The 19,420-nt window shown below is 43.1% G+C and overlaps 1 protein-coding gene across 2 annotated transcripts; it reads right to left on the bottom strand.

Moving 5' to 3' along the window:
• Positions 1-297: 297 nt before the first annotated feature.
• Positions 298-19,420, bottom strand: dhx34 (DEAH (Asp-Glu-Ala-His) box polypeptide 34). 2 transcript variants are annotated; one of them, XM_030067721.1, is made up of 17 exons: positions 19,135-19,420; positions 18,406-19,092; positions 15,499-15,810; positions 15,144-15,398; positions 14,918-15,020; positions 13,226-13,443; positions 12,943-13,117; positions 12,095-12,288; positions 11,176-11,277; positions 10,809-11,072; positions 9,485-9,658; positions 8,170-8,275; positions 6,327-6,433; positions 4,551-4,817; positions 3,780-3,971; positions 727-868; positions 298-550 (listed from the first exon to the last, which is right to left on the bottom strand). In XM_030067721.1, exons 1-17 carry the CDS (start codon positions 19,141-19,143, stop codon positions 408-410), a joined length of 3,450 nt encoding a protein of 1,149 aa, XP_029923581.1. In that variant the 5' UTR covers positions 19,144-19,420; the 3' UTR covers positions 298-407. The 2 variants fall into 2 exon arrangements, with proteins under 2 accessions (XP_029923581.1, XP_029923580.1); XM_030067720.1 differs by having other exon boundaries at positions 18,406-19,420.

Below are 19,420 nucleotides of genomic sequence, written 5' to 3'. Positions count from 1 at the left end.
TTATTTAGTCCTATAACAAAATATATATATAAAAAAGAAAAATCAAAAAATATGTTATTACACAACCTTTCTGGTGTATGATATATGATATGTACTTGAAGTGCCAATGGTATGGTCCAGGGTGAACAGGGGAAGTGTTCAAAGGTATAACAGTATTTTGGTCAAGTATTGATTAAACTGAAAACGTAAAACGGAATTGAAAATGTCCATGTCCATGATACAAATGGCTTTATAGGGTTAATAATTTTTTCCGAACCCTGCAGAAGTATAAACAGGAAGTAAAACGGTGACACAAAAGAACATAAAAATGGTTTATTCTAGAAAAACGTCTTAAGTCGGTTCCACGTGATAAACGTGACCAGACAGGAACAAACTGCGGTCCTCATTCCGTTTGTCGGCTCGGTCAGTCACTTGGCGGAGTACATGTGCTGCCGTTTATGCTTGAGGATCTCAGTGGAGGTGAGGCTCAGGTCCTCGTCGCACACGTCGCAGTGATACACTCTGGTGAGGCTGGACGCTGACGAGGAGCTCGCCTTGCCATTCTCCGGCTCTGGAGAGCAAAACAAACACATTTGTTGTCTCAAATTGGAACGTTTATTTTCAGACTAACGGCATAATGTCAAGTATCCACTGCTAAATGCGTGTGTGAGCAACCACAAAGAGAGAAAAACAAATATCTGAAAATGTGTACAGACAGAAGTAAGGGGCAAAGATGTACTTTCTGACCTCCTTCCTGTTGCAGTTCAGCGGCCGGCCTGCAGGAGGCCTCGTGCTGCATGCGCTCCAGGGGAGTCAGAGGCATGTAGAGGTCGCAGTTTGGACACGTCCAGAAAGTGCGTAAACACTCGCTGTAAAGATCCCTGGAGTCCTGCAGAACAAACAGAGGAAAAACAGGAACTTATCAGTCTTAATAATATTTCCATCATGTTTCAGCTGAAGAGTTTCATCACCAGATTATATGCATTCATCTGGGTAAAAACATCACCTGGTTGAAAGGTAAGACCCATCAGATAGCAAGTAAAACATTCCACTGTCAGATTTATTTTTTATTTTGCAACCTGCAACCATTTTGTAAGTATCCAGTTTCTCAAAGTGCACATATTTTGGAATGAATGAATGAATGAATACATTTTAATTATTCTTTTGTCTTGTGACCCATCCGTTATGGGATTATAAGACACCAAAAACACAATTAATCTACAAATCAGTCACTTCCAACGACTGATAGCTGCCAGGTAAACACAGTGAACACATAAAACAGAAGAAGCATTTAGAGCAGGGGTGTCAAACTCGTGCCATGGAGGGCCAAGAGGCTGCAGGTTTTCATTCCAACCAACAACTCCACCAGGTGATTTCACTGATTAGTCCCGCCTCTCTGTTTCGAGGTAGGGTGATCAGTGAAATCACCTGGTGGAGTTGTTGGTTGGAATGAAAACCTGCAGCCTCTTGGCCCTCCATGGCACGAGTTTGACACCCCTGATTTAGAGTCTCCATGAAATGACCTCACATGACCTCTACATCCTGTCAAACAGAGCATCCTAAACAGTGACATCATCCTGCACTTGTGAGGGTCAATTACAATTTCAGCCAATAAAACCTTCACAAATCTCTCATCCACATATCCCTTCAAACAGAATTGTGTTTCTCTACCAAACTGACATCCTGGTATCAGTTTGCTCCTGCCCCGCCCAAACATCCTCTTTCAATGGGAACTAAATAAAATCAAGAAAGTAAAGAGTCTATTCCATGGGGTCTTTAACCCTCCTGTTATGTTCACATTTTTGAACATCCTTTATGTTTGTGGTCAATTTGACTCCTGCAGTTTAAACTTTCACAAAATTATTATAACTAAAATTGTTATCAAAGTTTATGTGTCAAGTACTTTATGTTTCTTTGTTGATGACCTAAATAGCCCTTTAAATAAAACATAACTCCCCCCACCCCCACCCCCACTTATACATCCAGTATTCCTATTACGCGATGATGGAAAAATATGCAAATCACCATAAAATCTCACTGATTGATCTAAAATTGGAAAGAAATATTAATTTTTGGTGTTTTAATGGCTTTATATGATTTCTAAGTACAGATTTTTGTTATTTATAACCAATGCGTTACAAAGTGTGTACAGGACGTTGAAAACATATCATCATGTGAATTTCATCTTTACCTGGTAGTGCCCATTACATTAGGAACACTCATTGAATATGAAGCAAAAAAAAAATTATGTTAATCATTTATTTAGAGACGGTAAACATTGGCTGGGGTCAAATTGACCCCAAACATAATAGGAGGGTTAAGCAACATGTGTTTCACTTAAGCCATGATAAATATATCAAGTAAATGTGTTGTTTGTTCGCAAATCCCTGCTTTCTCCAGATAATCAGTAATTGCAAAATCCTTGTATTCAATGAGCCGCTGAAGTCCATCTGCATGAGTGAAGCACATCAGAGCAGCAAGGAGAAGACGCCTCACCTGGTCGTGGTGTGACCAGTGGAGAGATCAGGGCTATATAAGGCAACGCTACCTACAGACCGCTGCCGTGCCCTTTAAACGCTGTGCTGGATTTATTACAGGCACAGGGAAACACTATTTCAACGGTCTTGTCCTACTCCCACGGTTGAACATATTCCCGGGTAAAACAGAGCGTCAGGGTGGGACGCAGCATCATGACAAACTGTTAATAGTTAAATAGTTAAATAGTTAAATAGTTAAAAGCTCAGAAATGATCTGTGTTGGATCAAAAATAATGAATTCCAACTGCAGGGTCACAATCGCGGTGTCTTAGGAAAAGGGGACAAGCTTTTCACTTGTGCCACTCTGAAAGGTGTGCACTAACTTGGGACATTATACAGCGGTGGAAAAAAGTTTTCGGACACCCTTAAAATTTTACACAATCTCAAATATTATCATGAAATAGAGGGGGTGGGGGTGAATGCTGCAGAGGCTCAGTCTGTGAAATATTGGGAACAACTACTGGTTGCAGTCCCTAGACGTGGTCATGTGGCCACTCCATGTCCACCCATGTGACCATGTGACTACCTTTTAAATACACACCTGTGCACTTTATGCTCTTACACCCCTGATGAAGATGTAACTTATCGAAACGCGTTGGGTCTCCCATTTGAATAAAGGATTTTATATTTTCACACGCCAGAGTGCCTCGGGATCTCCCTCCATGACTGCAGCATACTTTACAGCATGACAGTCAGTTCCCTTCTAACCGTGTAAATTCTCATGAAATATTTGTGGAAAAATCTTTTTTGTGTTTCAAAAGGTGTGGCTGCATTAGACAGATACAAACAAATACAAATTATATTTTTTTGTTTATTGTTTACAAGAAAAACTAACCAAACTGAATAGTTGACAGTGTAATCTTTATCTTTAGACGTGTTTCCTGCGTTAGGTTCCTGGTTTTAGTGTTTTTGTGTCTGAAGAACTTTCAGATGTGTTGGCTTTATATAGACACCAAGCTTGGCAACAAAAAAAGAACAACCTTCATCACTGGTACCAAAATGAGCAAATACTCAAAATGTCTTCTGTATTTTTATGGAACCAATCAATTTGAAGTTTTGAATGGCTTTTTTAGGATTTGTTGAATATTTTGGCTGTGACTGTACTAAGAGTGATTCTTAATGCAATATTTCACAAATGCACGGGGTGTCCCAAAACCTTTTTCCACCACTGTAGGTTGGAAATGCAGCAGACAGCGTAACACAGCGCTGTGACTTTAAGGTTTCAGGAGATCGGCGTTCTCTCACGCGAGCAGACGGACTCACCGCCAGGCAGTTGTAGGTGAAGAAGCCGGTGACGCGCAGGCCTCCTTTAACGGGGTCCGGTTTGGCCTCGACTCCTGGAAACAGCGGGTTCAGGTTGGCGGTTTGGGTCTGGGACGGGTCCTGCTCAGGCTGAGGGCCGATGTACAGGTTCTGGGTCTGGAAGGCAGTGAGCCTCCGCAGGCTGTAGCTCACCTGGACGGGAAGGTAAGCAGCTCCATAAGACATTCTCTGTTTTAAAGCACACCTTTCACATAGACACTTTAAAGACATCAGAGTCGCTGAGAGGGTTTGGCAACGTAGAAGCGAACAAAACTATACACACTTGTACACTTGAGGCATGAAACATATAATAATAATTTATATTTGATTTCATTCTCTGTTTTATGGTCATTTTTGGATGTTTGTTGTCGCTCTACTGTTTGCCACCATCTTGTCTCTGTTGTCAATCAGATTCCTTCGATTCCAGTAAAGCTGCTTCTTAGTGCATTTGTTGTGTTTTCAGGAAAAATGTTTTTAGCCACTATAGATTCATTTTAAATCTCTCCACAGGTTATTGATTGCATCTTTGTGTTTTTCCATTTTCTCATTTTGTCAGTTTTTCCTGGTGCTTCTACGTGTCATCACTGGACAAATAAACTTAAAATTCAAACTTACTGAAGGGCTAATATTTTAAGTGTTTCAATATGGCAATTATCACTGATCTGTAGCGTTTTTAGAGTTTTTATTTATTTATTTTTTTTGCTTACACCTGAACACCTCATCCCTCAGTACCTCAGTGTACAGCAGGAAGCGGACCAGGCCCTCGCTCAGCTTCTCCATGTCTCTGCGGGACACCCCGGGTCCCCCCAGCCCCCCGGTGGTGCCCTTCCCCAGCTGGGCCAGCAGCAGGCGCTCCCAGTCCGTCCTGAGGGTCAGAGCCGTGGACAGCACTTTGAGGGCTCCCTCTGCATCCCGCAGCTCCAGCTCCAGCCAGCCATCCACAACCAGACGGGTACAGTCCGAATTACTGTCCACGGAGTTCGCTACCAGCAGCAGAGCCTGGACAAAATGGACTCACTTAATAACAATATAATAAAACAATTATTTCCAACACTCAAAAAAAGAGAACAAAAAAAACAACACAATAAAAAGAACTGTTGCTGAGTTCATTTCTCAGCATAAGAACAATGGATCAAGATATCACAGCATTTTTAAGACTTGTAAAACTCTATTTAAGACACCCATTTTGAAATAGCTGATATTATATTAGTAGGGTTGTAGCATCGCACACTGGAACACGTGTTGTCAACTTATTTAAGGACCTCCTCCCTGATTCAGAGGCAACCTGCGGTCCACTGTTCCTCAAATTAATAACTCACTTTTACTTAACTCTATAAAGTCGTTTGTATCATATATGATGCACGTTATCAAATAACACATTCTGTTTCAGTTTAATCAATACTTGACCAAAATACTGTTGTATACCTTTGGACACTTCCCCTGTTCACCCTGGACCACACCATTGGCACTTCAAGTACATATCATATATCATACACCAGAAAGGTCGTGTAATAACATATTTTTTGATTTTTTTTGTTTTTTTTTTTTAATATATTTTGTTATTGGACTAAATAAAGGGTTCAATTTCAAAAAATTGGAATTTTCTGCCAATTCTTTCATAGTTCAGGCTTTATAGGGTGAATTTTACTTTTTCACTGAAACTTGCAAAAAAGGTGTTTTTATTGCAAAACATCCAACTTTCAAATTCTGTTACTGAATGCATGGTTGGGAACACCTGCAATACCGTCACATACCACCAGGGGGACGTGGACCACCGGTTGACAACCCCTACATTGGTTCATAGTCACAGTGGAGTCTCATAAACAGTAATTACAGCTAAAATATTGTCCACTGCACTTGGTAATGATGACTGCATTTTCTTTTTTGATAACATTTGTAAAACTTTTCTTAGAGGGATTCGGGCAGTTATTTTTAAAGAAAGTTAACCAAGGAGTTAGTATGCAGCATGGCAAAAGCGATTAGAGGGGGAAAGCCGCCCTACATACCACTTAGGGGATAGGTAAAATCATCAAAACATCAAATATTTCAAAATGTGTGAACTATCCCTTTAAGACATGTTAAGGCTTTTTCCGGACTTGCAGACACCCTGTGAATTACTGGATCAGTAAAGCGCTGGTTTTGGCTTCATCAAGGAGAACATTTCAGAAACACATTGTCCAGCTGGTGGACGGGAACCGGGACGTCCCAGACGCGGGTTAGGGTTAGGGTTAGGGTTAGGTTAGGGTTAGGTTAGGGTTAGGGTTAGGGTTAGGTTAGGGTTAGGGTTAGGGTTAGGGTTAGGGTTAGGGTTAGGGTTAGGGTTAGGTTAGGGTTAGGGTTAGGGTTAGGGTTAGGGTTAGGTTAGGGTTAGGGTTAGGGTTAGGGTTAGGGTTAGGTTAGGGTTAGGGTTAGGGTTAGGGTTAGGTTAGGTGAGATGGGTTGGGGTTAGGGTTAGGTTAGGGTTAGGGTTAGGTTAGGGTTAGGGTTAGGGTTAGGGTTAGCACCAACCTGCAGCGCTGGGACCCGGACGCAGTTGGACAAATAGGGCTTGTTGGTCTCTAGCAGAGTGACGAAGGCGAGCAGCTGGTGTCTGCTGCTGTCCCTCCGGTCTGGAGCTGCAGGCAGGAAGGAGACAGACAGGCGGAGAGGGAGGGGAAGACAACAACAAGGAGAGAGACAGACAGAGATATGAGAGAGAGACACACAGAGACAGAGGGGGTTAAACTGGGGATCTCACTGTTATATAGAGCTTAAAGGTGCTATGCGCAGCATTTTAATTAAAAAAAAAAAAAAAAATCATCACTACGGTGATTCTGAGGTAAAGACTGTACACAAAGGAGGCCAACAGGAGGGAAACCTGTTTGTTTACTTTACAGCACAGTGGGACACTTTTGGCCCTTTTCCACTAGTACCTACTTGGCTCGACTCTACTCGGTTTGTAAGCTTTTCCATCAGGTGGTAGTACCTGGTAGCAGGTACTATTTTGGGACCTACTCAGCCGGGGTTCCAAGCGAGCTGAGTCGAGCCGAAAATGTGACGTAAACGCCGTGCAGGCCACTGATTGGACAGGGAGCGACGACACATGAGAGCGACTCCTGCATGAAAACCAAACCCGGCATTGAAAAAAAAAAACAAAAAAAAAAAAAAACGTCAACAGCAACCGTGTGCATTGATCATCACTGAAGTTGGCAAAGTTGGAAAATGGTGAGCAAACCGACACCGTGGTCAAATGAAGACGTGGAGACTTTTCTGTGCTTGGTGGCCCAAAGAATCCAGAGGGAGCTGGACGGTGCGCCGCCTCGCTGTGACGACTCCACCCATGGCGAGGTGGGACTCAGTTGTAATGGAAAACCACCGAAACCGCATTGAGCCGAGTCGAGCTGAGTAGGTACTAGTGGAAAAGTGGTTTTTATGGCCCAAACCAAGAATGTGCTGTTTTTACAGCGCAAACAGGGAAAGAACAATATGGACAATATCCCCGATGTGAGATATGATTTGCTTATTGTCACTGTCACTTGGATCTCCAATTTTGGTCATTTTTAGCTTAATTTGTAGGTTTCCATGCTCCTCTATAGGTTCTCTATGGGTTTAGAAGGATCTAGAAAGATCCTCAGGGTTATGAAACCTTTACGAAACTAATTATAGAAACTGAAAAATGTACAGTCATCAAACTAGGGACAAGATTGTTTTCCTTAGTTTCTGAAAAGCTAATACTATGGAGATACAAGGTTTGGTTAGACAGCAGCATTATGTTAATTATACAAACATCATGAACATTTTTTGACAAAGAAGAGTTGGTGTTGGAATACTACATATAACCTTGAATTAAAAGGTTACTATATAACAGTGAATTAAAAGGTTACTAAATATATAGTAACCTTTTAATTCAAGGTTACTATATATATAGTAACCTTTTAATTCACTGTTTAAATGTCTCTTCTGGCATTTATTCCTTATATTCCTTATTAGCGCATATCGAATCAGATCATGTGTGATATGCATGTGTAAACAGAATAATTCAAAGAACTTGTAATTGACTTTTTTTCTTGTCTTTGTGTGTGTAATCAACTTGTGAATTTTTATAGTGATATCTGAAAGTAAAATTTGGAACCCCTTTCCCCTGTGTGTTAAAAACAGTGTTTTTTGGTAATATGTGGTCATAAAAAGGTGATTTTCAAAACTTTCCACCAGTGGGATTCCTTGGGACTTTTTTCCCCTCACTCAGGACAAACTGAGGATACAAAATCAGTTGAGTTTGCTTCTCTTGCAGTTTGTCCTAGGTTGACCCCAATTTTGGCCTAAAATGACTGGACTATGTTGCAGCTTTAAAGAAGATGTGACAGGGCGTTACCCGTGTGTCCGGTCTCGTCCTCAGGAACATGTAACACCTCCGGGTCACTGGCAAACACGCTGGTCGGGTGGATCACCACGCCGTGCTTATTCTTGGTGTGGAAAACCTACAGAACAAGAGCAGACAGCACTGAACAGGGACCATACACTGCATCTTCACCAGCATCACACAGGCGTGCACTGACTCACACACTGACACACACACTGACACACACACTGACAGACACACAGCATCAAACTGTCAAGCACATTTTCACCTAAACTTCAAATGTGAATGTTTGAAATCAAAAACACACCCATGCTCAGATCAGTTTACTGAACACTCCCCCACTTGCAGCTGTTAGAACAAATAATATTTATTCAGAATATTTCCCCCCATCCTGAGCCACAAGACAAGGCTAAGGCTCATATTATCCTGTTAACCCTCTGAACCCCAAGCAGTTTTGGGGTGTTTTCTGCTCCCCTCACATTTTGGCTCACTGTGGGCTTGTTTTTCACTGCAATTACAAGTGCTGCACCTCTATGGAAACAGCACAGCTGTGGCTATCACCTGAAGCCATTCAAAAATGTCTTTCACACAGTATGAAAGAGTTATTGTGCCATAAATAATAAAAAAATAAAAAAGGCAAACTGATTTTTTTTGATAATTTATTTTACAAAAATCGAGAAACACTGGAATAAATGTACAGAACATTTTTTCAGGTGCCCACAAGTGTCACTGATCCAGGAAAAAAAAAAAGTAGGGCTTCACATGATGTATTTCCTGAAATATTAACATTTTTCCAACCTGTATAAGCTTAGGCGTTTTTACTGCCTTGTGCCCTTCCATGTTACTACTGCTGCCTACACACTGAAATTCAGTGAATTTTTGTCATGCGACTGTTAGGCTCACCTGAATCAATCAAGATGTCTCAGATCCGCTGAAGACTGCAGATTTTTCTGTTTTTTGAATGATCTGGATTGAGTAAACGGCAATTTTTGGGCGAATTGTTGAATGAAGCATGTATAATAAAATGATTCGAATGAAAACTCACTTTTTTAGGCCTAGTTTCGTCTTTTTTTCTACCGCTAAACGGAGGTCGGACATTTCTGACGAAAAAATACGTTTTTAAAGCTTCCAGCTATGATAAACGGTTGGATTTTGGCGATTTTTAAAAAAAAATACATGTCTTTCTATCCCGCCGGCGGGTTTGGGGTTCAGGAGGTTAATCTGGAATAATGAGAAGCCAAGGATCTATAAAGGTGTATCTCCAAAGATCCAAGGCCTCGAGGGGCGAGAGGGAAAGAGTGACTGCAGGTGTGAGGCGTGTCCTGACCTGCTCCGTGTCCTTGCGTGTGCTGTTGTGCTCGTCGGGCAGTGCCAGCTGCGGGTAGAGGCCGCGGCACAGCAGCAGCTTCAGCAGAGAGTGCTGACGGGAGGACAGATCCTGGCTGGAGCTGGCCGCCTCCTGCAGCTCTGAGACGTTGTGCCGCAACTTGAACTTCACCTCCTGTTGCAAACAAGGAGAAAGCGCTCAGCCTCACACGACACACACACACACACACACACACACACACACTCCTCCTGGATCAAGAGCATAAACATGGCTTACTCAAAAAGCTGTTTCCACCTTATTTCCTTGGTCAAACTTTCCATGGTCAATTCCGGCAGGATAAAGCTGCCTTGCTCATAGGACAATATGCAGTATAGATCTTCTACTACTTACTACCATACTATACTATTTTTTTTTTGTGAGTGTGTGTATGAGTGTTTTTGTTTCCCTTTTTTTATTTTATTTTTTCTTTCTAATACTCTGGTGATATTTGTATCATGTCATTGCTGTTATTATTGTCATCATTATTAACATTATCATCACTACTACTATTATTATTGTGAGCTTGCAGTATAAATCAGTATATGTACGCATGAGAGGGTATGTTTTGTGTATGTGCGATATAAATTAAAAAAAAAAAAAAAGTTATAAACCTTATTTCAGGAAGTTCTGCTTAGTGAATTAAATGTTTGCTGAAAGACAGGGGGAACCTAAACATATCATGGCATATCACTTCAAACATATCATGCCAATAAGTCAAAACCTTTATCAAAAGCACATTACGAAGCTGCATACATCTGTAATATGGATTAATCGTGTGTTCATGTGATGCTGTATCCACTGGGCAGCACAGGACATGCATATTTCCACATATAATAAAGTAAATACTGAATGTACGTTTGATTTATCGTGTAAAAATTTGCTCAGGCAGCCTGGAATGGAATTTTGGGTTCAAGTAGTGAGGATTTGGAAACCAGAGGCACATTCCCTCCTCAGTCTGAGCTCACCTGATAGATAGTTAGATAGTTTTATTTAGTTTTATTTATTTTATTTTATTTATTTAGTTACTGCCCCATCGATTGCCTATAGTGCCTCAGCCTCTGTGGTCTTCATTGTATTTTACTTCATTGTATTTTATTTATTTTACTATTTATCTACTTATTTATTTTACTGCACTTCTTAGTCTGTTTTTAATGTGGTTTTACTGTCTTTATTGTGTTGTGTGTGGCTGTTTTTCCTGCTGCTATGGCACTGCCATTTCCCTGCAGGGATTAATCAAGTTTATATCTATCTATCTATCTATCTATCTATCTATCTTTCTATCTACCTGTATGTCCATGTTCTGTCCTGAGCCGTCCTTGTCCTTCTTGCCTCGGCCTGTTTCCTCTCCATCGGACCCTGAGGAGGACTCGCCCTCCTGGCCCTCCTCCAGCCTCAGCACTTTCCGTCTGCTGCCCTCTTGCTGCTCGTGGTCTCTCTTCAGCTGATGCAGCTTCCTCCTCTCCGTCAGCCTCTCCCTGCGCTGCGAGCGGTGGCCACCAGAGGGCGCGCTGAACTCTGACTCCAGCAGGCTGTGGCTCTTCAACAAGTCCTGCAAAACCGAAAAGGGAAAGGCACATTGTTTAAAAAAAAAAAACAGCCTTCAGGAGCGACATTACACAGTGAGTCACATGAGCCAGGTCTCCCCAGCCTACCTTGAACTGTTTGCGTAGATTCACCATCTCGTATAAGCGCTGCTCCTCCAGGCCTCTCCTCCTGCACCACTTCCTCGAGCCCCCACCTCTCTCACCCTTCACCTGATGACAGAAACACAGAACAGCATGAGCAAACAGATGCAATAACTGAATGAATCCTGTTAGAGATTTATCCGGATGTAAACAGGTTCAAACAGGACTGGCCAATAATTTAATTTTTGTGATGAAATAGTGATAGCAAACTGGAGTAATACCTAATTCTGTCATCTAAATCAACAATTTAAAAAAAAAATGCCAATGGGATGAGATAATATCCCACTTTTTTCCGATTATTTCTGATGCTACTCGACTTGTTTCCAACCTTTTATGGCACACATTGGTCTAGATATGTGTTCTATTCTTGTAAGAGGGCTTGTGTGATACACCTGTAACACCTGATATTAAGTCACTTGTAAGTCTTTTTTTTTTTTCTTTTCAAATTTATTCTATTCCTGAGTCATTTTCCTGTTTGAATACGTGAATCTGTGAGTTGAGATGTTCCCCCCTTTTCTTTTCTTCCCTTCTTTTTTGCTCCTGTTGATGTTGACGTTGTTGCTGTTTTGTTTTATTGTCTTTATGAAAAACTTAATAAATATATTGTTTAGATAGATAGATAGATAGATATGCTTTATTCCAGACTCAAGGTCCATACAAAAAAAAAATTAAAAATAAAAATAAAATAAAAATAAAAAAAACCACACAGAATAATAATAATAAAAAAAAATTGTTTCCAAAATGTTCTTGAATCAAGTGTCATTTTCTGGATACCAGTGCGCTCTGCCTTGTGCCGCTTCGTATTTATACTTGTTCCCAAAAACACTCCATGGAATAAATAAACCACCAGAATGACTGAATACTGCTGCACTGTTTTCCCACTGACCTCCACCCAGGCGTTGAAGGTGTTGAGGAGGGTGAAGGGGTCTCCCTGGCTGCTGTGCAGGGGCTGGCGTGCGGTGGTGCAGTCCGGGTTGTGCTGTGCGCTGCGCAGGAAGGGCGACTGCACGCTGAGGGCCGCTGCCACCGTCAGCACCGGCTCCACCAGGTTAAACAGAGAGCCCAGCACCAGCATCTTCCCTGAGCGGACACACACACACACACACACACACACACACACACACATTTAACCAAACACAAACCCAAACTGGTTCAAGGTGCCGCGTCTAGCAGTTTTTCAACATAAACCAATCACTTGCCAAATGAAGCAAATACCCTGATGTGATTACTTTTGCTTTTTCTTCATTTCTTCTCCACAGTTTAATAAAACATTTCACATTTGTTCACATTCCTGCTTTTCTTTAAATATTATTTTATCAGTGTTCTTTTTTTTCATTTATCAAACAACAAAAACAACAACAACAAGGTAACAGTAAATATGAGATCCTCAGATGTGCTGAGTCACCCTAGGCCAATCAATAAGAAATCCTATTATGTCACCATGTTTTGATTTATAATAACCTCTTCAGTGTAATTCTGAAAATGTCAGAGCAGCGATCAGACACAGCAGTTTGTACAAATCCAATCACTGGTGTCTGAGAGATCGCATGATGGACAGGTGTATGAACAATGGGGCCTGATCAGAGTCATTTCCCACAATGCAGCGATCATCGCTCACTATCATTTCTCCAAGTTTTATCAAAATCTGACCAGCACTGTTTTGCATAAAGGGGAATTGATAAGCAAACAGGAGAAGACCAGTCCTCGCCCTAAGTTTAGCTGAGGGGTCCTCACCTATGACGACATCCACAGGCAGCTGTGCCAGCAAACTGCCGATCGAGGTCAGCTCACTGTGACGGTCTAGCGCCCCCTGCTCTTTCAGATAAGTCACTGCAGTCTGGATTCTGTCAGCTGGAGGCGGATCAATGAAGGCAAACGAAAGCGGATCTCCGAGGGACATGCTCTTCATCTGAATGAACAAAAAAAGGCACAGTAAGGCGTCGTGTTCAGCAGCTATACTCGCTGATGAAGCACAAATCAGAAGTGAGGGCTGTGGATCTGCAGCATCTCGTGGTACCTGCAGAATGAGGGAGTCCAGAGCCACTCTGTGGATTTCAGGGACAGGATAAGGGGCGAAGGCGTCGTAGTCTGACTCGGCGTACAGGCGGTAACACACACCTGGACCCGTTCGACCAGCGCGGCCTTTCCTCTGCTCAGAGCTGGCTCGGCTGATCCAGAACTCCTGCAGACGCTGCATCTTAGCCTTAGGATCAAAACTCATTTCCTTTACCTTTCCTGAAAGACAAGAACACAAACAAGAACATAATACAACTACTGGTTTATGGCACATTAACAATGTGGGGTATCCCAAAGTTAGCTGGCCTGAGTACATGCATCCTTCTGGCTTGTTACTCTATAATTAAGTAAATTCAAATAAGTTAACATTGTAATGGTGTGCTATCTTGACCAGAGGCCTGTACCATAAAGCTGGATTTCGGCTTAGCGAGCTAACTTCAGGCTTAACCCTGGCTTTTCTGTACCATAAAGGTGGTTTACTTTTTATCGGGCTACGTTGCCGTGGTAACGTATGCTGAACACCTAACCTGCTCCGGAGCCGGTTAAGTTCAGGATAAGAGCTCAGCAGGTAGAAAAGCCCCACCTACTGACCAATCAGCTCTCTTGGAAAATGGCCTGCCCATTTTCCCTTTCTTCTGCTTTTATAAAATTAAAATTAATACATTTTACAATTCTTCTTGTATTTTTTTTTTTTTTTTTTTTTTTTACTCATGACTGCACTGTCCAACCAAAAATTGGTCTTGTAGACTGATGTAGCCTAATGATTTTTTTTTTTTAATGTTTATGAAAATAAATTAGGGGAATTTAATTCAGAGGGTTAAATAAAAGCTTGATAAAATACACGCCAGCCTCTGGGCTCCTTTAGGTTTCCATTAGTTTGCTCATATTTAGTATTTAGGGTGTCTGACCTGAAAAGTCCACATGAGTGTTGATGCCAAAGGTTTTACTGTCTTTAAATGACAGTGAAATAATATTTTAACCAGCAGAATAAACACGAGGCGTCAGATGCTTTATAAAATGAAATATCAAAACCAGTTGAATCAAAGTGACGATTCTGACGAAACTCAAACTGAGGGCAGCGGTCCAGCGAGGGTCGCCCCTCACTGTGAGAGAGGGCCAGTTCCTCTGCAAGAGTGTATGGCTGAGTGGGAGACACATTCATTTACTGAACACACAAATGTTAGTGTAGTCAGTTCTACTCGTGCCTTCATGGTGGGGAAGTCAGATTATAATCCCACTAATTTACGCATTGACACAGTCGGCGATTTTTTGCCACCATTCCTTGCGGCTTTTGGCAGCTGCAACTGTGTTGCTTTTTGCCTGGATTATTGATTTATATTCCTCGTATTTATTAATGATTATTGTCTGCTCCTCGGTTGTGACGTATGCGGCTCGGGTAGATTTTTCCATGTCTGCGATTGGTCGCATGCAGCAAACTCCGCCCTTTTTATGTGAGCGCGCACAGATCTAGATTGGAAAGCCTGGGTTGAATTAGTGAGTTGATAGCCGGCTTTATGGTACCGAAAATCCTGAGTGCTGATGTCTCGTTAAGTGAAGCCAGATAAGTAAGAGAAAGCCCGACTATGTTAATCCAGCTTTATGGTACAGGCCTCAGGTGACCCTTGGAAAAGAAATGTTAAATCTAAAGGGATTTAATGGTTAAATAAATGTTCATTATTATTTTTATTCATACCCGAGTCGACGACAAAGCGCACTCCATCAATGGTAACTGAGGTTTCTGCAATATTTGTGGAGATGATGCACTTTCTCACACTAGGAGGAGCAATATCAAACACCTGAGGGACAACAAGACAATGCACAACAAAAGTGAGAAGCTCTACCTTGCATATCAGAGGGACAGGTTGTGGACATGTTTTTGAAAGGAGACAAATCAAATGTAAATTAAAACGTGACTGTGCCTTATCCTGCTGGGCCAGAGAGAGGGTGCTGTGCAGCGGCAGCACGATCCAGCGGCGGGTGTGTGTGGCGTAGACCTGACAGGCCTCCTGGATGGTGGAGATCTCCGCCACACCGCTGAGGAAGATGAGCAGATCGCCTCGCTCCTCTGGGGGGTAGCGCTGGTCGATGCCCTGCAGGACACGCAGGTACGGCCTGGGATCCATCTTCTCAGAGCGCGACACCTGCTCCTCCGGGGGAATGGGCTGGTATATCACCTTAGCAGGAGAAACAGGTAAACAAGAGTCCAAGAAACGTCTTAGCATGTTAGCGAGGTCTGAATCACCGCAAAATGTGGCTCTGCCTGTTTCTGCTCACCTGTATGGGAAACAGCCTGCCCGGCACCTGCAGCACAGGCGCATTGTTGAAATAGCTGGAGAAGAGTTTGATGTTGATGGTGGCCGACATGAGGATGAGGCGCAGGGCGGGGCGGCTCAGCAGCAGAGAGCGCAGGACGCCGAGGAGGAAGTCGCAGTGGAGGTGTCTCTCGTGCACCTCGTCCACAATCACCACCTGGTACTGAGCCAGCGCCCCGTCCTGCTGGATCTGCCGCAGCAGCAGCCCCTCGGTCACGAACAGCAGCTTGGTGGCGGCGGTGCGCGTGGTCTCAAAGCGGATCTGGTACCCCACCTGCAAATCATGACTGCAGTTTGAGTTAAAGTGCAGATTTTTTCAAAGCACAATTCACCCAAATGAATAAAAAGGCATTTCCCGTCTAGCCATATTATTTCTGTGCAATTTGGAGAGGTTTTCAAGTGTGTCATGATCCATAATGTATTTAGATTTATATGTGATGAATACTGGGTACATATATTTAAACATACATGATCTATGACTTTCCAGTTATATGGGAACATGTATTGGAAATATATGTACAGATATATGCCATGCACAGTCCATGCATATGTCATGGCATATATCCATATACGCAATGTTAAAAAAAAAAAAACATCCCTATATATATATATATATATATATATATATATATGGGACACACACACACACACACACACACACACACACATATGGTATATGCATATATTGCAAACATTACATGTAAAAATATAGTGCTGTTTTTGGTCTTGATTGCAATATATTTTTTATATGTATCAATATATAGACATGTATGGTCTATGCATATATTTCAATATATTGGAAAATATAAAGACTAGTTTCCATATATGGAAATGTATTATCTAATAGATCACATGATATTTTCTAATATATCTTCTGTTTCCATCCCAATGACGCTGGCTGTGTTTTCATTAATGGAGCTCATGAAATACTCAACAGAAGCAGCTCTTTCCAAAAATACCAGCTATGAATACTGGTCACAATACACAGCCCCCCCCGGTCTGAAGAGTTCAGCCCAAATGAGCACAAATTACAGGCAAATAGATAAAGTTTGCCGTGGCAAATTGGAATGCAACAGACTGGAAACCTCACCAAATCACACAGAAGCTGTCTGGATGGGTAGACTGCACTTTTTGTAAGTGGGAATTTTTTTTTATTTTTTCTAAATTTTGGTGAAGTGTTCCTTTAAACAAAGTGAAAAGGCTCAATTTGGAAATTTGGAAAAACTGTCTGTTACCCACACAATCAAAAAAAATTTAACATATACACTATATTGCCAAAAGTATTCGCTCATCTATCCAAATCATTGAATTCAGGTGTTCCAATCACTTCCATGACCACAGGTGTATAAAATCAAGCACCTAGGCATGCAGACTACTTCTACAAACATTTGTGAAAGAATGGGTCACTCTCAGGAGCTCAGTGAATTCCAGCATGGTGCTGTAATAGTAATGTAATAGGATGCCACCTGTGCAGTAAGTCCAGTTGTGAAACTTCCTCGCTACTAAATATTCCACAATCAACTGTTAGTGGTACTATAACAAAGTAGAAGCGATTGGGAACGACAGCAACTCAGCCACGGAGTGGTAGGCCACATAAAATCACAGAGCGGGGTCAGCGGATGCTGAGACGCATAGTGCGCAGAGGACGGCAACTTTCTGCAGAGTCAATAGCTTGAGACCTTTAAACTTCATGTGATCTTCAGATTAGCTCAAGAGCAGTGCGTAGAGAGCTTCATGGAATGGGTTTCCATGGCCGAGCAGCTGCATCCAAGCCTTACATCACCAAGCACAATGCAAAGCGTCGGATGCAGCGGTGTAAAGCACACCGCCACTGGACTCTAGAGCAGTGGACACATGTTCTCTGCAGTGACGAGTCACGCTTCTCCGTCTGGCAATCTGATGGACGAGTCTGGGTTTGGTGGTTGCCAAGAGAACGGTACTTGTCTGACTGCATTGTGCCAAGTGTAAAGTTTGGTGGAGGGGGGATTATGGTGTGGGGTTGTTTTTCGGGAGTTGGGCTCGGCCCCTTAGTTCCAGTGAAAGGAACTCTTAATGCTTCAGCATACAAAGACATTTTGGACAATTTCATGCTCCCAACTTTGTGGGAACAGTTTGGAGATGGCCCTTCCTGTTCCAACATGACTGTGCACCAGTGCACAAAGCAAGGTCCATAAAGACATGGATAAGCGAGTTTGGTGTGGAAGAACTTGACTGGCCTGCACAGAGTCCTGACCTCAACCCGAGAGAACACCTTTGGGATGAATTAGAGCGGAGACTGCGAGCCAGGCCTTCTTGTCCAACATCAGTGTGTGACCTCACCAATGCACTTCTGGAAGAATGGTCAAAAATTCCCATAAACACACTCCTAAACCTTGTGGAAAGCCTTCCTAGAAGAGTTGAAGCTGTTCTAGCTGCAAAGGATGGGCCCACATCATATTAAATCCTATGGTTTAAGAATGGGATGTCACTCATGTTCATATGTGTGTGAAGGCAGCCGAGCGAATACTTTTGGCAATATAGTGTATGTTAGAGCTGGGTGTTGTATCAATATTACATCGATATTGCTTAGGATTTTGGAAAAATAATAACTTCATATGGCAGTGTTGTGTTTTCCTGGTTTTAAAGGCAGGATTACAGTAAAGGGACGCAATTTTCTGAACATATTAGACTGTTCTGGCTGTTCTATGACTTGCCTCTACCTGCTTGGTCATCATATCTACATTACTACATCAAAAACCTATGAGTAAATAGGAGTAAATAGTCATCACCTACAATACCATCACTACATCAACATCAAGGTATTCTATCAAAAACATCATTATAACTGATTCTGAACATGTCACCCTGACACGGGCTCATCTGAGCGCACCTTGGAGCCGTACTGGTTGAGGCTCTCGAAGGTGACCCTCTTGGCGAGGGAGATGCAGGCGATCCGCCGCGGCTGAGTGCAGGCGATGTGGCTGAAGCCGGCGTCCAGGAGGTACTGGGGCACCTGGGTGGATTTGCCACAGCCCGTGTCCCCTGCCACCACCACCACCGGGTGCCGGCGCACCAGATCCACGATCCGGTCCCGGTACTGGAAGATGGGCAGATTCTTCTGTTCCCGGCGGAGCTTGGCCAGTTTCCCGAAGCTCTGCCTCTGACTGAAGTCCAGGAAGTGCAGGAGGGCAAGCCGGCAGTCTGTCACCTCCTGGCTGCCCGGACCCGCGGAGCTCCGTCTGCCTCCCTGCTCCGACCTCCCCAGGCGCTCCTCCACGTCCCGGGTGCACACGGACACATTGATCCGGTAGCGGGCGTCATACTCCTGAGGAAGGCCGATATCCACCTTTGCGGCGGAGCTCTTCCTGCTCTCTTTTCCTTCATCCCGCTCCTCCTTTCTGCTGCCCCCACACCCGGACACGTCCTTCTTCATTTTAAACCTCTGGAAGCGCTCAAAGAAGGCCCAGAAGTCTGCGTGTTCAGGGCTGCCGGCTGGGATGTAGTCATGCTGGCGGAAGAAGATCTCATCCATCTGAGCCCGGCACTGCGGCCGGTCCCAGTCCCAGCTCCGGCTGTCAGGGTCCCGGCTCCGGCTGTCCGGGTCCCGGCTCCGGCTGTCCGGGTCCATGCTGACTGCCACCGAGCTGGACTCACTTGGCGTCAGATTTATTTATTAAGCCGTAGCCCGACAGGTGAACTCTGCTTGTTTCCCTCACACACCTGAACCCTGTGTTCGGTTTTAAGTTATGCTACAAAGTCCAGAAAATGGCTACATGCGGCTGTGTTATGCTATGGTGCAAAACCGGCTGGAAAACAAAAATGATTCATAAAAAAAATAACACACATGCCGCTGCAGGTCAGCCGAGCTTCATGCAACATCCATACACAGGACGGACCAGCGGAAC

This window comes from Myripristis murdjan, chromosome 13 (assembly GCF_902150065.1).
Source record: "Myripristis murdjan chromosome 13, fMyrMur1.1, whole genome shotgun sequence".
NCBI lineage: Eukaryota > Metazoa > Chordata > Actinopteri > Holocentriformes > Holocentridae > Myripristis > Myripristis murdjan.
The sequence above is the reverse complement of the archived record's forward strand: the minus strand, read 5'-3'. Positions and strand labels throughout refer to the sequence as shown.

Bases quoted from the DNA above. Each gene is read 5' to 3' on its own strand.
- dhx34 (XM_030067720.1), bottom strand. From the start codon at position 19,143: ATGGACCCGGACAGCCGGAGCCGGGACCCGGACAGCCGGAGCCGGGAC. The intron at 4,818-6,326 runs GTTGGTGCTAAC...CATTTTGTCCAG, and splicing joins TCCGGGTCCCAGCGCTGCAG to GCTCTGCTGCTGGTAGCGAA. The intron at 551-726 runs GTCAGAAAGTAC...TTTGCTCTCCAG, and splicing joins TGAACTGCAACAGGAAGGAG to AGCCGGAGAATGGCAAGGCG.